Source organism: Oncorhynchus nerka, linkage group LG5, assembly GCF_034236695.1.
Source record: "Oncorhynchus nerka isolate Pitt River linkage group LG5, Oner_Uvic_2.0, whole genome shotgun sequence".
Classification (NCBI taxonomy): Eukaryota; Metazoa; Chordata; class Actinopteri; order Salmoniformes; family Salmonidae; genus Oncorhynchus; species Oncorhynchus nerka.
Genome location: NC_088400.1, coordinates 39,549,826 through 39,564,834, shown reverse-complemented (window position 1 = coordinate 39,564,834; position 15,009 = coordinate 39,549,826). Strand labels below are relative to the sequence as shown.

The window sequence follows — 15,009 nt, the reverse complement described above, 5'->3', positions numbered from 1 at the left end:
ACTAATGCTCTTGTGGCTGAATGGAAGCAAGTCCCTGCAGCATTGTTCCAACATCTAGTGGACAGCCTTCCCAGAAGAGTGGAGGAGGTTAAAGAAGCAAAAGGAAAGGGAAAGGGGGATACTTAGTCAGTTATACAACTGAATGCATTCAACTGAAACGTGTCTTCCGCATTTAACCCAACCCCTCTGAATCAGAGAGGTGCGGAAGGGCTGCCTTCATCGACATCCATGTCTTCGGGGGACCACCTCCATGTTAATGTCCATGATTTTGGAATGAGATGTTTGACGTGTCCACATACTTTTGGTCATGCAGTGTATTATTCCTGGTAAAAAAAATAAGCACATGTGCAGAATTGAATTCCGTCACAATCCATGTATTCAATACAAAAAGGCTGGTTTGCTCATAGTTTTGTAGACCATTGCACAGTAACACGATCCACAATAGAAATAAGGAAAGGTGTACACAATGGAGGAACACAACTGATATGAATGAATAGGCCTCAATCAAATCAAATCACATTTTATGCACCGAATACAACAGGTGTAGACATTACTGTGAAATGTTTACTTATAAGCCCTTAACTAACAATGCAGTTTTTTTTTTTTTTTAAGAGTTTAAGAAAATATTTACTAAATAAACTCAAGTTAAAAAAGTAACACAATAAAATAACAAAAACAACGCTATATATACAGGGGGTACCGGTATCGAGTCAATGTGCGTGGGTACAAGTTAGACGAGGTCATTTGAGGTCATTTGTACATGTAGGTAGGGGTGAAGTGACTATGCATAGATAATAAACAGCGAGTAGCAGCGTAAAAAAAAATGCAGATCGAAGCAATGCTCTATAGAGGAAGGTCACAATGTCGAAGATGATGACTTGGGAGTAACGCATTTTCTGCATCTGCATGTCCACAATATTGTAAAAATTATATATCGTACACGGTATGACACTGACGGGGTGATTTAGAATTCCATGCAGTAGTATTTACCGATTGCTGGAAACGTTGAACACAATTTCACACATTTCTCTTCTGATGAGGACAATGCAGGGGCACAACTTTCACTGGGGATGAGGCTGACATGCCCCCCCCCACACGCATTCTGAAATTGCATTTTTGTCCATCTCTCAACCAGCTTCATGAGGTAGTCACCTGGAATGCATTTCAATTAACAGGTGTTCCTTCATTAAAGTTAATTTGTTGAATTTCTTTCCTTCTTAATGCGTTTCAGCCAATCAAGTGCAGTCAAAAAACAATCAAGCACTATGATGAAATTGGCTCTCATGAGGACCACAGGATGGAAGATCCAGAGTTACCTCTGCTGCAGAGTGTAAGTTCATTAGAGTTACTAGCCTCAGAAATTGCAGCCCAAATAAATGCTTCCCAGAGTTCAAGTAACAGACACATCTCAACATCAACTGTTCAGAGGAGACTGCGTGATTCAGGCCTTCATGGTCGATTTGCTGCAAAGAAGCCACGACTAAAGGACACCAATAAGAAGAAGAGACTTGCTTGGGCCAAGAAATACGAGCAATGGACATTAGACTGGTGGAAATGTGTCCTTTGGTCTGGAGTCCAAATTTGAGATTTTTGGTTCCAACCACCGTGTCTTTGTGAGACTAGGTGTGGGTGAACGGATGATCTCTGCATGTGTATTTCCCATCGTAAAGCACGGAGAAGGATGTGTTATGGTGTGGAGGTGCTTTGCTGGTGACACTGTCTGTAATTTATTTAGAATTCAAGGCACACTTAACCAGCATGCCTACCACAGCATTCTGCAGCAATATGCCATCCCATCAAGTTTGGGCTTAGTGGGGCTATCATTTGTTTTTCAACAGGATAATGACCCAACACACCTTCAGGCTGTGTAAGGGCTATTTTACCAAGAAGGAGAGTGATGGAGTGCTGCATCAGATGACCTGGCCTCCACAATCCCCCGACCTCAACCAAATTGAGATTGTTTGGGATGAGTCGGAATGCAGAGTGAAGGAAAAGCAGCCAACAAGTGCTCAGCATATATGGGAACTCCTTCAAGACTGGAAAGCATTCCAGGTGAAGCTGGTTGAGAGAATGCCAAGAGTGTGCAAATCTGTCATCAAGGCAAAGGGTGGCTATTTGAAGAATCTAAAATCAAAAATATTTTTTGACACTTTTTTACTACATGATTCCATATGTGTTATTTCATAGTTTTGATGTCTTCACTATTATTCTACAATGTAGAAAATAGTAAAAATAAAGAAAAACCCTTGAATGAGTAGGTGTTCTAAAACTTTTGACCGGTAGTGTATATATACAGTATAAATATATATTATGTCCCCCCCACTTCTAAAACCAAAGTTGCGCCCCTGATACAATGTGTTATACTCTGTGAACAGAATACTTAACACTGAGTTTTGTATTCACTGATGACATTTGTATTTCAAGTTTTGTAAAAGGTGGTCCAAGATATGTAAGTCAGGGACTTAGCCAAAACAAAAATGATCAGAAGTTCGGTAATTTGATCCTTGCCGTTCTGCTATTGATACGTTTTAACACAGATCATAAGATTGCTTCTCTTAATTGAGTTTGTTATAGAAAGTGTGGCATTAGTGGCTGTACTGAGAGAGATAATAGATATTACAGGAAGGGCTACAATGTTGTTCGGGTTGATGTGCCACATAGATGAACATTTCCAGATGTATCATAATATTCAACGTTACTATAACATTATTATGTGGTCATCATAGTGGGAGGTAATAGTCTTCGCCCTCAGAACTGGAGGAGAGAGAGAGCCAGACCGGTCAGACGGCTGACTGAGCATGAGTGGGGTCAGAAGGTGAACACACTTATCGGAACCTCATCCTGGATGCAGAAAGTTGTTCAAACAAAGAGAGTAACCTTTCATGCTTTTTCCCTGCAGCTTCTACGTTGATGCATTGATCCAGTTTAACCAAGCAGGGGTCGTTTGTTTCAGAGTGAATTCTAATGTGAGTTGATGGCAGGGCAGGGTAGAGACAGTGGTTGTAGAGTGGAGTCAGAATAGGAAGGGTGGTTATTAAAAGGGGCTGGGTGAGGGGGGGGGGGGGGGGTTTAAAAGCGAGGGGTACCAGGATGATAGTGTGCGGTGCCGACCCAGAGGGATTCCCCTGTTAGACAGCGTCTCCTCTCCAAAATACCATGTTCATCAGAGATCCCGAAAATGACTACTCCTCCTCCTTCCCTCAGGTATATAATAATTCAAACGTTTATGTGCGTATATATCTATAATTTCACTCATGTGAAGACATACTTTTGTGTCCGCGCGTGTACGTGCGTGTTTATCTGTCGACGCTGAGTCATTTCCTGTATGATGATCACTTGTGGTTTTCCCTTTCACAAAAATGCCATTAATGAAAGAGACCTCAGTCAATCCTATGTCGTCGCTCTCTATTTCTGTCTCTGTCTCTCTCTCTCGTTCTGTCTCTCTCTCTTTCTGTCTCTGTCTCACTCTCTTTCTGTCTCTCTTTTTCTGTCTCTCTCTCTCTCTTGCTGTTGCTCTCTCGGTCTCTCTCTCTGTCTTACTCATATCACGAGCACACCCCTTACTAAGTCTCTGCTTTATCATGTATGTCTGGGATGTGCTGTATATAGATTTCACAGAACCATGCCATTTCCTGAAACGTGATAACATTGCCTTGGCATGTGCACTCAGAGCTCATATAATCCTATTGTTAATGTATTAATTGTGTTTGTTACTTGCATTGTACTACTGTAATTGGCCACAGACGTAATGGAACCACTTAAGAAGTGAAGACATGGCATCTTCCAGCTCGGTCTCTAGATATTATACACATGTACACAACACACACACACACACACACACAGGCACACGTGCCGCAAACACACTTACAACTGTTGAAATGCTTACATTAGCACACTTTGTGTGTATGCCACTAAGCGGGATTATAATAGCCATTATCATTACACCCTTAATAGTATGAGACCTAGTTTGTATTGATCTCTCAAATGCATCTTACTGTGTGTTTACCGCTCTGCGGAGCACTGTTCACATGTTGTGGGGTTCCGTTGGAATTTGAACGTGTGTGTAGGTCGAAGACGATTTGAGGTAAGCGTTTTGTGTTCACATGTAGTGAGACACTCGTGTCAGAAGTAAGAGGGGAGAACAGTTCTGATGGGAAAGGGAGGGACTCAAGGGGCGTTCGGGAGATAGGGATTTGTGGTGAGGAGAGAGAGAGAGAGAGGACACGATGGAGGAACAGAGAGATAAAGAGTTTTTTTTTATTTCCGCTTCTTCTTCTTTTTTTTTCATTTGCAGGAGAAAAGGGGAGGTCCAGCATGATTACCCAGCGAACCAGAGAGAGAGAGAGAGAGAGAGGGACAGGGTGTTACAGAGAGAGGTACTAAAGAGGGTGAGAAGCAGAAGGATCGACGACACACAGAGGGACATTTTTGTGAGACGTCTTGTCAGCAGCATTGTGTGGCAACTGAAGCAGTATTTACACACTTGTTGGGCTCTCACTCACCCACCTGGAGAAACTCTGATGCAAAATAGACTTGCAGCTGTTTCGCACGTAGACACACGCACGCACACACAACCCATCTCTCAGGATGTCTTTGCTATGGGGCTTTATTACGGACTTCTTCACCTACGAGACAACCAAGTCTGTGGTGGTGAAGAGCTGGTCTGTTGGAATCATCAACCGCGTCGTACAACTGCTCATCATCATCTACTTCGTTTGGTCGGTACAACTTGTTTGTGTGTGTGTGTGTATGTGCATGTGTGTGTATGATAATGTCGACCTCTCTTTGTCATCTTTCTTTCCCCCTTAATTCTTTCCTCTCCCAATGTCTTGCTCCTGATCATTCTAGAACTATTGTTACTAATCGTCTTTCCTTACCCGCCCCCCTCCCTGTCATTCTCCATAACCTTTGCCTCCATCTATCTTTCTTTCCTGTTTTGTCATTTAGGTGGGTCTTTTTACACGAAAAGGCATACCAGGTGAAAGACTCTGGCATCGAGTCTTCTGTCATGACTAAGGTGAAGGGCTTCGGTTACCACAACAACCGTGTGATGGATGTGGCGGACTATGTCGCCCCTACGCAGGTCTGTGACACCCAGACGCCTAACCGTGACATCTTACCTTTGACCCTAAACTAAAACAACACAGAAGTTATACTGCAGTGCTAACATAGTTACTGTACACAACATGTATATTATAACTGTACACTGTGTAGTATACACTAATATACACTAATATACACTAACACTAGGACCGTCTAATATTGAGTTGCACCCCAGAACAGCCTCAATTCGTCGCAGGCATGGACTCTACAAGGTGTCAAACTTCCACAAGGATTGCTGGCCCATGTTGACTCCGATGCTTCCCACAGTTGTGTCAGGTTGACTGGATGGATGTCCTTCGGGTGGCGAACCAGTCTTGAAACACGCAAGAAACTGTTAAGGGTGAAAAACCCAGCAGCATTGCAGTTCTTGACACACTCAAACCGGTGTGCCTGGCACCTACTACCATATCCCGTGAGAAGGAAATGACTTATTTTGTCTTGCCCATTCACCCTCTGACACACACAATCCATGTCTCAATTGTCTCAAGGCTTAAAAAACCTTATTTAACCTGTCTCCTCCCCTTCATCTACACTGATTGAAGTGGATTTAACAAGTGACATCAATAAGGGATCATAGCTTTCACCTGGATTTACCTGGTCAGTCTGTGTCTCCAGCCACCCAAGTCATAGACTGTTTTCTCTGCTACCGCACGGCAACCGGTATCGGACCGCCAAGTCTAGGTCCAAGAGGCCTCTAAACAGTTTCTACCCCAAGGCCATAAGACTCCTGAACAGCTAATCAAAGGGCTACCCAGACCCCTCTTTTACACTGCCGCTACTCTCTGTTTATAATCTATGCATCGTCACTTTAACTCAACCTACATGTACATTTTACCTCAGTTACCTCAACTAACCGGTGCCCCCACATATTGACTAGCCTCGCTTGTTATTTTACTGCTGCTGTTAAATTATTTGCTACTTTTATTTTCTATTTTACTCAACACTTTATTGTTTTTTTAAAAACTTCTTAAAGCACTGTTGGTTAAGGGCTTGTAAGTAAGCATTTACCGGGCAGCAGGGTAGCCAAGCGGTTAGAGCGTTGGACTAATAAACGGAAGCTTGCAAGTTCAAATCCCCGAGCTGACAAGATACAAATCTGTTATTCTGCCCCTGAACAGGCAGTTAACCTACTGTTCCTAGGCCGTCATTGAAAATAAGAATTTGTTCTTAAATGACTTGCCTAGTTAAATAAAGGTCAAATAAATATAATTTCACTGAAAGGTTGTTGTATTTGGCGCATGTGACAAATTCAATTTGATTTGATTTGTCATGGGAGGAGCAGGTGTTCTTCATATTTTGTATACTCAGTGTACCAAATGTTGATTAAACGTTATTACAATTATTGCAATAGGTACACACACAAACACTCGCCCAGTCAGCCGAAGTGTGGTACAAGAAGTCTATAGATACTTGATATAATGTCATTGAGCATTTCACTGTGGTAATGTTACACACTTAAAGGGAAGTGCTTGGTGTGAGGTGATGATGGGAAACTAAATGAAGTCCTTTGGTTGGGTAGAATAAGTGTCTGAGTGGTTCATCAGAGTACATTAGTTAGCATTAGCCCAAGAAACTGGTTAAGTAGCATGGCAACAAACAAAAAAAACAGGGTTGCTAATGATAGCAAGAACAACAAAAAAGTTTGTCGTTGGTTGAGGCTTTTAGATGGTTTCAGCAGTAGGCCTGATAGGTTGACTTGATGACCTTTAGGCTAAAGTGCTGGTTTGTATATGTGCTGACAGGGCTCCGCAGTGTTCTGCATCATCACCAAGCTCATCGTCACGGAGGAACAATTCCAAGGCTTCTGCCCTGAGGTGAGTCCATTTCAGTCCAGTATACATGCAGCGGGTTACCTACCTGCTCCAGTTCTCTAAACCATGGTTTTAACAATACAACGTACTCTACTCTGCAGAGCCCCCGCCCGTACCATTAACAAGAGCTGAGGCATTTAATATTGGGTGGTGACAGAGCTGCTGGTCGAAGGCCAATGCTATTAACGCCTGTGTATCTGTTCTTTGTGTGTTCAGAGCGACGTGAAGTACGAGTGTGAAACAGATGAAGACTGTGACAAGCATTTAGGGAGCTTCCTTGGAAACGGCGAGTTTCAACTATTTCCTCTTCTTGTTATCTCCACCATTCCCCTCCTGGGACTCCGTTGATCCTTCCTCCTCTCTCTCTCTCTCTCTCTCTCTCTCTCTCTCTCTGCTCTGCTCTGCTCTGCTCTGCATGCATTATTCTGTGTTTTACGTTGTACACAGAGGACATTTTTGAAGAATTCTGTATGCAGAGTCTCAATTTGGTGTTTGTCCCATTTTGTGAATTATTGGTTGATGAGCAGATGCCAGACCTCACAACCATAAAGGGCAATGGGTTCTATAACTGATTCAAGTATTTTTAGGCAGATCCTAATTGGTATATCGAATTTTATGTTCCTTTTGATGGCATAGAAGGTCCTTCTTGCCTTATCTCTCAGATCGTTCACAGCTTTGTGGAAGTTACCTGTGGCGCTGATGTTTAGGCCAAGGTATATATCGTTTTTTGTGTGCTCTAGGGCAACGGTGTCTAGATGGAATTTGAATTTGTGGTCCTGGCAACTGGAACTTTTTTGGAACACCATTACTTTTATCTTAATGAAATTTACTGTCAGGGCCAGCAAACAGTAGACATTTGACTCCAGATTCTAGTAGGGTGTTGCCGGGTGCTGCAGACTGTTCTAGTGCCCGCGCCAATTCATTGATATATATGTTGAAGCGGGTGGGGCTTAAGCCGCATCCCTGTCTCAACCCACAGCCCTGTGGGAATAAATGTGTGCCTATTTTAACCCCACACTTGTTGTTTGTGTACATGGATTTTATGTCGTATGTTTTTCCCCCATACCACTTTCCATCAGTTTGTATTGCAGACCCTCATGACAAATTGAGTCAAAGGCTTTTTTTGAAATCAGCAAAGTATGAGAAGACTTTACCTTTGTTTTGGTTCGTTTGTTTGTCAGTTGGGGTGTGCAGGGTGAAGACATGGTCTGTCGTATGATAATTTGATAAAAAAAAACAATTTGAAATTTGCTCAGTACATTGTTTTCACTGAGGAAATGTATGAGTCTGCTTTTTATGATAATGCAGAGGATTTTCCCAAGATTGCTGTTGACAAATATCCCACGGTAATTATTGGGATCAAATTTGCCTCCACTTTGTGGATTGGGGTGATCAGTCCTTGGTTACAAATTTTGGGGAAGATGCCAGAGCTAATTCAAGAGATTTAGTATAGCCAATTGGAATTTGTTGTCTGTATATTTGATCATTTCATTGAGGATACCATCAACACCACAGGCCTTTTTGGGTTGGAGGATTTTTATTTTGTCCTGTAGTTCATTCAAGGTAATTGGAGAATCCAATGGGTTCTGGTAGTCTTTAATAGTTGCTTCTAAGATTTCTATTTGATCATGTACAGTGGGGCAAAAAAGTATTTAGTCAGCCACCAATTGTGCAAGTTCTCCCACTTAAAAAGGCGAGAGAGGCCTGTAATTTTCATCATAGGTACACTTCAACTATGACAGACAAAATTAGGGGATAAAATCCAGAAAATCACATTGTAGGATTTTTAATGAATTTATTTGCAAATTATGGTGGAAAATAAGTATGTGGTCACCTACAAACAAGCAAGATGTCTGGCTCTCACAGACCTGTAACTTCTTCTTTAAGAGGTCGCCACAGACTAGTACATGTCCCTGGGCCTGGAAATGATTGATTTCCCCTACCAGGATGGAGAAGCTATCTTCCTTAAAGTATGGGGGGATATAGGTAGCACACAGGAGGACATTGTCTGTTACATTGTCTGTTAAGATAATTTCCTTTTGAATTTCTAGCCAAATGTAAAATACTCCTGTTTTGATTCATTTAATGGAGTGAGTTAGGTCTGCTTTATACCAAATTAGCATACCCCCTGAGTCTTTTCCCTGTTTCACACCTGGTAGTTTGGTGGATGGGACTACCAGCTCTCTGTAACTAGAGGGCAACCAGTGGGTCCGTCTCCTCTATACCATGTTTTTTGTAGGATGACAATGTCTGTATTTCCGATTTCTTTGATGAAGCCCAGGTCCTTGCTCTTTAGGCCAGAGGCAGATGACCTCAGGCCTTGGATATTCTAGGATGAGGCTTTGTGTTCCATAAAATGTCCAATGTTGTTGGTTGTGTGGTTTGGCCAGTTAGTGTTAGTAGAGCCTGCTAAGCACCTGGTACATGTCATTGGCTTGGGCTAGTGTAAGAGTGGGGGCTGGGCCTGTTTGCCTGCTCACGGCCTGGACGTATGTGTGACTTCCATGTTGAAGCCCTCTTTGCGGGGGTGGGGTGCATGGGGTGGGCAGGAGGGGCATAGGTCTGATCTGGGGGGGCCTAAATGGGGTGTGGGCATGGTTGATTTGGGGGGGGATTGATTGGTTGGGGTGGGGGTATGGATGTGGCTGGTGGTGTTGTGGCCTGGATGTAGATCCTCTCGGCATGGGTCCTCTTTGTGTAGGTCCCGGGGGGGTCCCGCAGGTCTGGGAGAGTGTCTCTCTGGTCTGGGTGGGGTGTCTATTGATCTGTTGCTCCTGTGTGAAGAGTTGGGGCTGTGTTTGAGAGTGATGTCCTTTAGGGTCAGGGCAAAGGTGGGCACTGCTGCCTTGTATAGGTGGACCTGGTCATAAAGGCTGCTCAAGTCCAGGGTGGAGTGGTGGGCCAGGTAAACATTTGGTTTTGAGGCACAGTCATGGGAAATACTTGTGTTTACCCACTGTATTGTGGCAGGGTGGAAGTCTCTTCGTGGTAGCAGGGTGGAGATAGCAGAGTGGTAGCAGGGTGAACCACTTGTGCATTGGGGAAAGTAGAACAAGCTTTTTCAATCACTCCCTTGAGTGCTGTGGCCACCCTTTCCTACTGTGCTCTCAGGTCGTTTGTGCCTGTGTGTTTTATTATGTGGCTGGGTGACCCTAGTTGGTCCTCAGACAGAAGGTCTAGGGCGCGCTGGGTGTTTGGACACCAGAGTTTAGACAGTCTGTGTTTGGGGAAGAGTTTTTCTTGTATATATTTCCCGTTTGAGTCCATAAGGAGAACAATCTGTGTCTTGTGTACGTCCTCAGTGGGGGGGCTATCAGGGTGGCTGACAAGGGGAGGGTGCTCAGGGGGCGTGAGATCCTCTGGGCTTGGGGTTCTTCATTTGTCTGTCCCGCTGTGAATTCGATGTGGTCAGGGTCTGGGGTGGACTGTTCTGCTGTGGTGTCGAGACTTTTGTCGGGGGCTGAGTTGGGCTGTTCTGCTGGCTTCTCTGCGGGTGTGGCCACCTCTCTAGTGGGTTGTTCTCTGTCACATGCCATCCCCCTCACCCTCTCCTTCAGCAGTCTGACCCTCTCCTCTAGTGCTCTGTTCTTCTCCTGCTCTTGCTTTTTCTACTGTTGAAGTTGTCTCACCACAGTCCAGAGTGCAGATTTGTCTCTCTCCACCTCCAGCTCTCCGGGTCTGGTTGAGGGGGTGTTGTTTAGCTGGACAATTTTTTTGTGCTGACTGGAGTGTGTTCACCTGCTGTTCCAGCTTCACTTGCCTTACCTCCAGCTGGGTGAATGTATCCTTCATTTCAATGAGGGAGTAGTACTCTGTGCTGGGAGGTTGACTTTCCGCTTGGGGTTGCTCATCTGTGGGGTTATATAATGAAGAAGTCTGGTCTGACCTGCTCGGGATGGGGGTATCTTTCTCGAGGGAGAGCTTCTCCTCCTGAGCTAATTCTTTGATTAGGTGAAAGTCCAGCTGAAACTGTTTGGGTTTTCCCTATACCAGTACTGTTCCAGACTTAGAGATTTATATTAGCTGACTCAGAGTCATCATTGTCTAGTATCCTGACTTTCCACCCCTCGGTAACACCCTCCCCCTCTTAACAGAGGGATAGTGTACTAATATAGCACTGTGCCATGCCAGGGGATGGTCTGTGTGGGAGATTGCTGATGTTCTCATTGTTATAATAGTCAGCAAAAAGTGTCTCTTGATTTTCCATAAGGAGCTTAATTTTGTTTGCCCCCGGTGTTGCGTGGTGCAGAACGCACCAACCTCTGGAGATCCTTGCGGTTGTGGGCGGTGCAGTTGCCATACCAGGCGGTGATAGATCCCAACAAGATGCTCTCAATTATGCATCTGTAAAAGTTTGTGAGGGTTTTAGGTGACAAGCCAAATTTCTTCAGACTCCTGAGGTTGAAGAGGCGCTGTAGCGCCTTCTTCATCACACTGTCTGTGTGGGTGGACCATTTCAGTTTGTCTGTGATGTGTAAGCCGAGGAACTTAAAACTTTCTCCACTGCTGTCCCATTGACGTGGATAGGGGAGTGCTCCCTCTGCTGTTTCCTGAAGTCCACGATCATCTCCTTTGTTTTGTTGACATTGAGTGAGAGGTTGTTTTGCTGACACTACACTCCGAGTGCCCTCACCTCCTCCCTATAGGCTGTCTCATTGTTGTTGGTAATCAAGCCTACTACTGTTGTGTCATCTGCAAACTTGATGATTGAGTTGGACGCATGCATGGCCATGCAGTCATGGTTGAATATGGAGTACAGGAGGGGGCTGAGCACGCACCCTTGTGGGGCCCCAGTGTTGAGGCGAAGTGTAGATGTTGTTACCTACCTTCAGCACCCGGGTGCGGCCCATCAGGAAGTCCAGGACCCAATTGCACAGGGCGGGGTTGAGACCCAGGGCCTCAAGCTTAATGATGAGCTTTGGAGGGTACTCTAGCCTTTAGCTCGGTGCAGATGTTGCCTGTAATCCATGGCTTCTGGTTGGGATATGTACGTACGGTCACTGTGGGGACGACATCGTCGATGCACTTATTGATGAAGCCGGTGACTGAGGTGGTATACTCCTCAATGCCATTGGATGAATCCCAGAACATATTCTAGTCTGTGCTAGTAAAACAGTCCTGTAGCTCTCTCTCTCTGTCTCTGTCTCTGTCTCTCTCTCTCTCTCTCTCTCTCTCACTCACTCATGCTCTTGTTCTCTTTCTCTCTCTCTCTCTCTCTCTCTCTCTCTCTCTCTCTCTCTCTCTCTCTCTCTCTCTCTCTTCTCTCTCCCTCTTTATCTCTCTCTCTCCTCCACAGGAATAATAACTGGTGCCTGTGTGAACTCCTCTGAAGGAGGCCGCTGTGAAATGGAGGGTTGGTGCCCTGCCGAGAATGACAAAGTCATAATGTAAGACCTCTCTTTCATTTTCTCTTTCTCTCTCTCGCTCTGTCTCATAAAGAAAGCTGCTTCATATAGACCACAATATTATGAACATATGACATGTCATGTTTACAACTTGTGCATCCCACCTAACTAAGTCCTTCTTCTCGCTCTCTTTTTTCTCCCTCCCCCTTTCTCAGGCAACCAATGATGGAGGTCGAAAACTTCACCATCTTCATCAAGAACAGTATCCGCTTCCCTATGTTCAACGTCACCAGGTGAGTCCGACACACCTCTCATTCCTGGGGCTGTATTGGGAAAATCAAATCAAATCAAATCAAATAGATTTATATAGCCCTTCGTACATCAGCTGATATCTCAAAGTGCTGTACAGAAACCCAGCCTAAGCACGGTGGCTAGGAAAAACTCCCTAGAAAGGACAAAACCTAGGAAGAAACCTAGAGAGGAACCAGGCTATGTGGGGTGGCCAGTCCTCTTCTGGCTGTGCCGGGTGGAGATTATAACAGAACATGGCCAAGATGTTGAAATGAACAAAGGGAAGACCTTTATGATGTTGTGTTAGAGTACTTTCAGGAGGTCTCACTCCAACTTTCTTGTCAAGGCGTTGCCCTCTCTTTTCTACCGAAGAAGGGGATTTGGCTCTATCACTCAAATTTGTACCTTCTCTCTCCCACAGAGGGAACTTCCCGTCATCGCTGAATAAAACTTATATCAGGAGCTGTACATATGACCCGGAGCACAACCGCCACTGTCCCATCTTCAAGGTGGGAGATGTGCTGCGCTATACTGGACAGAACTTCTCCACCATCGCTCAGACAGTGAGACTCATCTCCTCCTCTCTTCATCATCATCTCCTCTATCTCCATCTCTCTCCCCCGAAGGTCTCCCATCTTTCTTTTCTCTCCTCTCCCTCTCTCTTATATTCTGCTTTCTCAACCTCTCTCTTTCCCACTTCTCCCTCTCCATTTTATATATCTCCAGTCCCACCTGCTTGTCCCTACCTTTCCTCTTCCCCCTCCTCACCTATATGTCCTTCTCTTCTTTTCCCTCCCTCTGTCTCCCTCTATCAGGGTGGAGAGATCGGGATCAATATTGAATGGGAGTGTAATCTGGATGAGTCAGAAGAAAGATGTGAACCACATTACTCCTTTACGCGACTTGATGCTGTGTTTCAGAAGAACGCCATCTCTCAGGGATACAACTTCAGGTACTGTAACCCCTTTCAGTTTAGTACTGTTCAAGAGACTCCCCGTCTTTCTTCCTCCTTCTCCCCGTCCTCTTTCTTTTCCCCTCTCCATCCTTCTTACCCCCCCTCCTCCTCTCGTTTTATTTCTGTGTTCATTGACATGGTCTCCCCCTCTCTCATCATCCACAGATTTGCCAAATATTACAAAACGGAGAACGGTATAGAGAATCGGACGGACTTCCGCACTCTCCACAAGGCCTACGCCATCCGCTTTGATATCCTGGTCACTGGGCTTGTGAGTGTGGATTAGGGTGTGTGTGCGTGTACCTGTTATCTGTGTATTTTACGGGATTCATCTGTCTTTGTCCTTTCAGGCAGGGAAGTTCAACACAGTTCCTACTCTGATCAACCTAGTGGCAGCCTTTACCTCTGTGGGACTGGTAAGGCTTCTGTACTCAGACTGTATGCTTTAAAAGGAGGTCATGCAATACGTTTAGAATGTTACCTCCATCAACCCTAGAATCGAGGCAAGTATTTCAGGATTTTTTTAGGTCAACTTGTGTAACTGTCTTTGTTCTGATATGCTGCAGGGTACGGTCCTCTGTGATATCATCCTCCTGAACTTCCTGAAGGGGGCGGACCAATACAAGGCCAAGAAATTTGAAGAGGTTTTTTTTTAATTACTCAGATAAAAGCATATTTTTTTGTGTTATATTGTAAGTAATTTGTGTGTGGGAGAGAGCGGTGAAGAGCATCTCGAGACAGTCTTATTCTCTCTCTCTCTCTCTCCCTCGCTCCCTAGGTTTCTGAGTCACAGATACAGATATTACTCTCCCGAGAAAGTTGCAGCCAGCTGTCAAACAAAGCAGAGGAGAAGATTTCAGATGACTCGGGAGCTGTCTCCCTTTACCTGGACCAGCAGCTTTGAGTGACATTCCACTTCAACCAATCGACAGAGAGGATCCTCCACCACTTCCTTATTTTACTAGCAGCTGTTGATAAGTCCTATGTTCATGTGAGGGAAGGTAACGATTTAACGTCTGAGGAACTTTTAAAATGTTGTTTTGGGGCAAACTATTTCTGAACTCTACTGTAGCTTAAAATAACATTATAAACAGTTACATCAATATACATAAAAGCTCTGCCCTGGTCCCATTGCTTTTGTACATATACTATGTAGTTCATATGTTACATTTACCTGGCCTCATCCCTTTCTTCATCTCTGTCTTGCTCTCATAACCTCCATTTGTGATGTTCTATAACGATGGGGGGTTTAAAGGGGTATGAGAAGAAATGACGTGATTCTATAATCATCTTGGACCCTCAAAAAACATCAGTAACCAGTAAATAAATTGGTCGGAATTGACTGAGTCGCGCCTGCTGTATTTTGTGTGTGTCTGTATCTGATTCTATTGCAATACACACCCGATATACACACACACATGCACACATAAAAACACACCTCCCACCACGGACCCATCTCAGCACCAATAGATCAGCTTAAGAGCATCTTAAATAGGACACTTCA

General features: G+C 44.5%; 1 protein-coding gene across 1 annotated transcript; it reads left to right on the top strand.

Moving 5' to 3' along the window:
* Positions 1-4,324: 4,324 nt before the first annotated feature.
* On the top strand, positions 4,325-14,851 carry LOC115129922 (P2X purinoceptor 3-like). Its single transcript, XM_029660719.2, has 12 exons — positions 4,325-4,718; positions 4,948-5,083; positions 6,846-6,917; positions 7,131-7,200; positions 12,211-12,301; positions 12,475-12,552; positions 12,972-13,113; positions 13,366-13,502; positions 13,671-13,776; positions 13,856-13,921; positions 14,072-14,149; positions 14,284-14,851. Exons 1-12 carry the CDS (start codon positions 4,588-4,590, stop codon positions 14,407-14,409), a joined length of 1,233 nt encoding a protein of 410 aa, XP_029516579.1. The 5' UTR covers positions 4,325-4,587; the 3' UTR covers positions 14,410-14,851.
* The last annotated feature ends 158 nt before the right edge of the window (positions 14,852-15,009 follow it).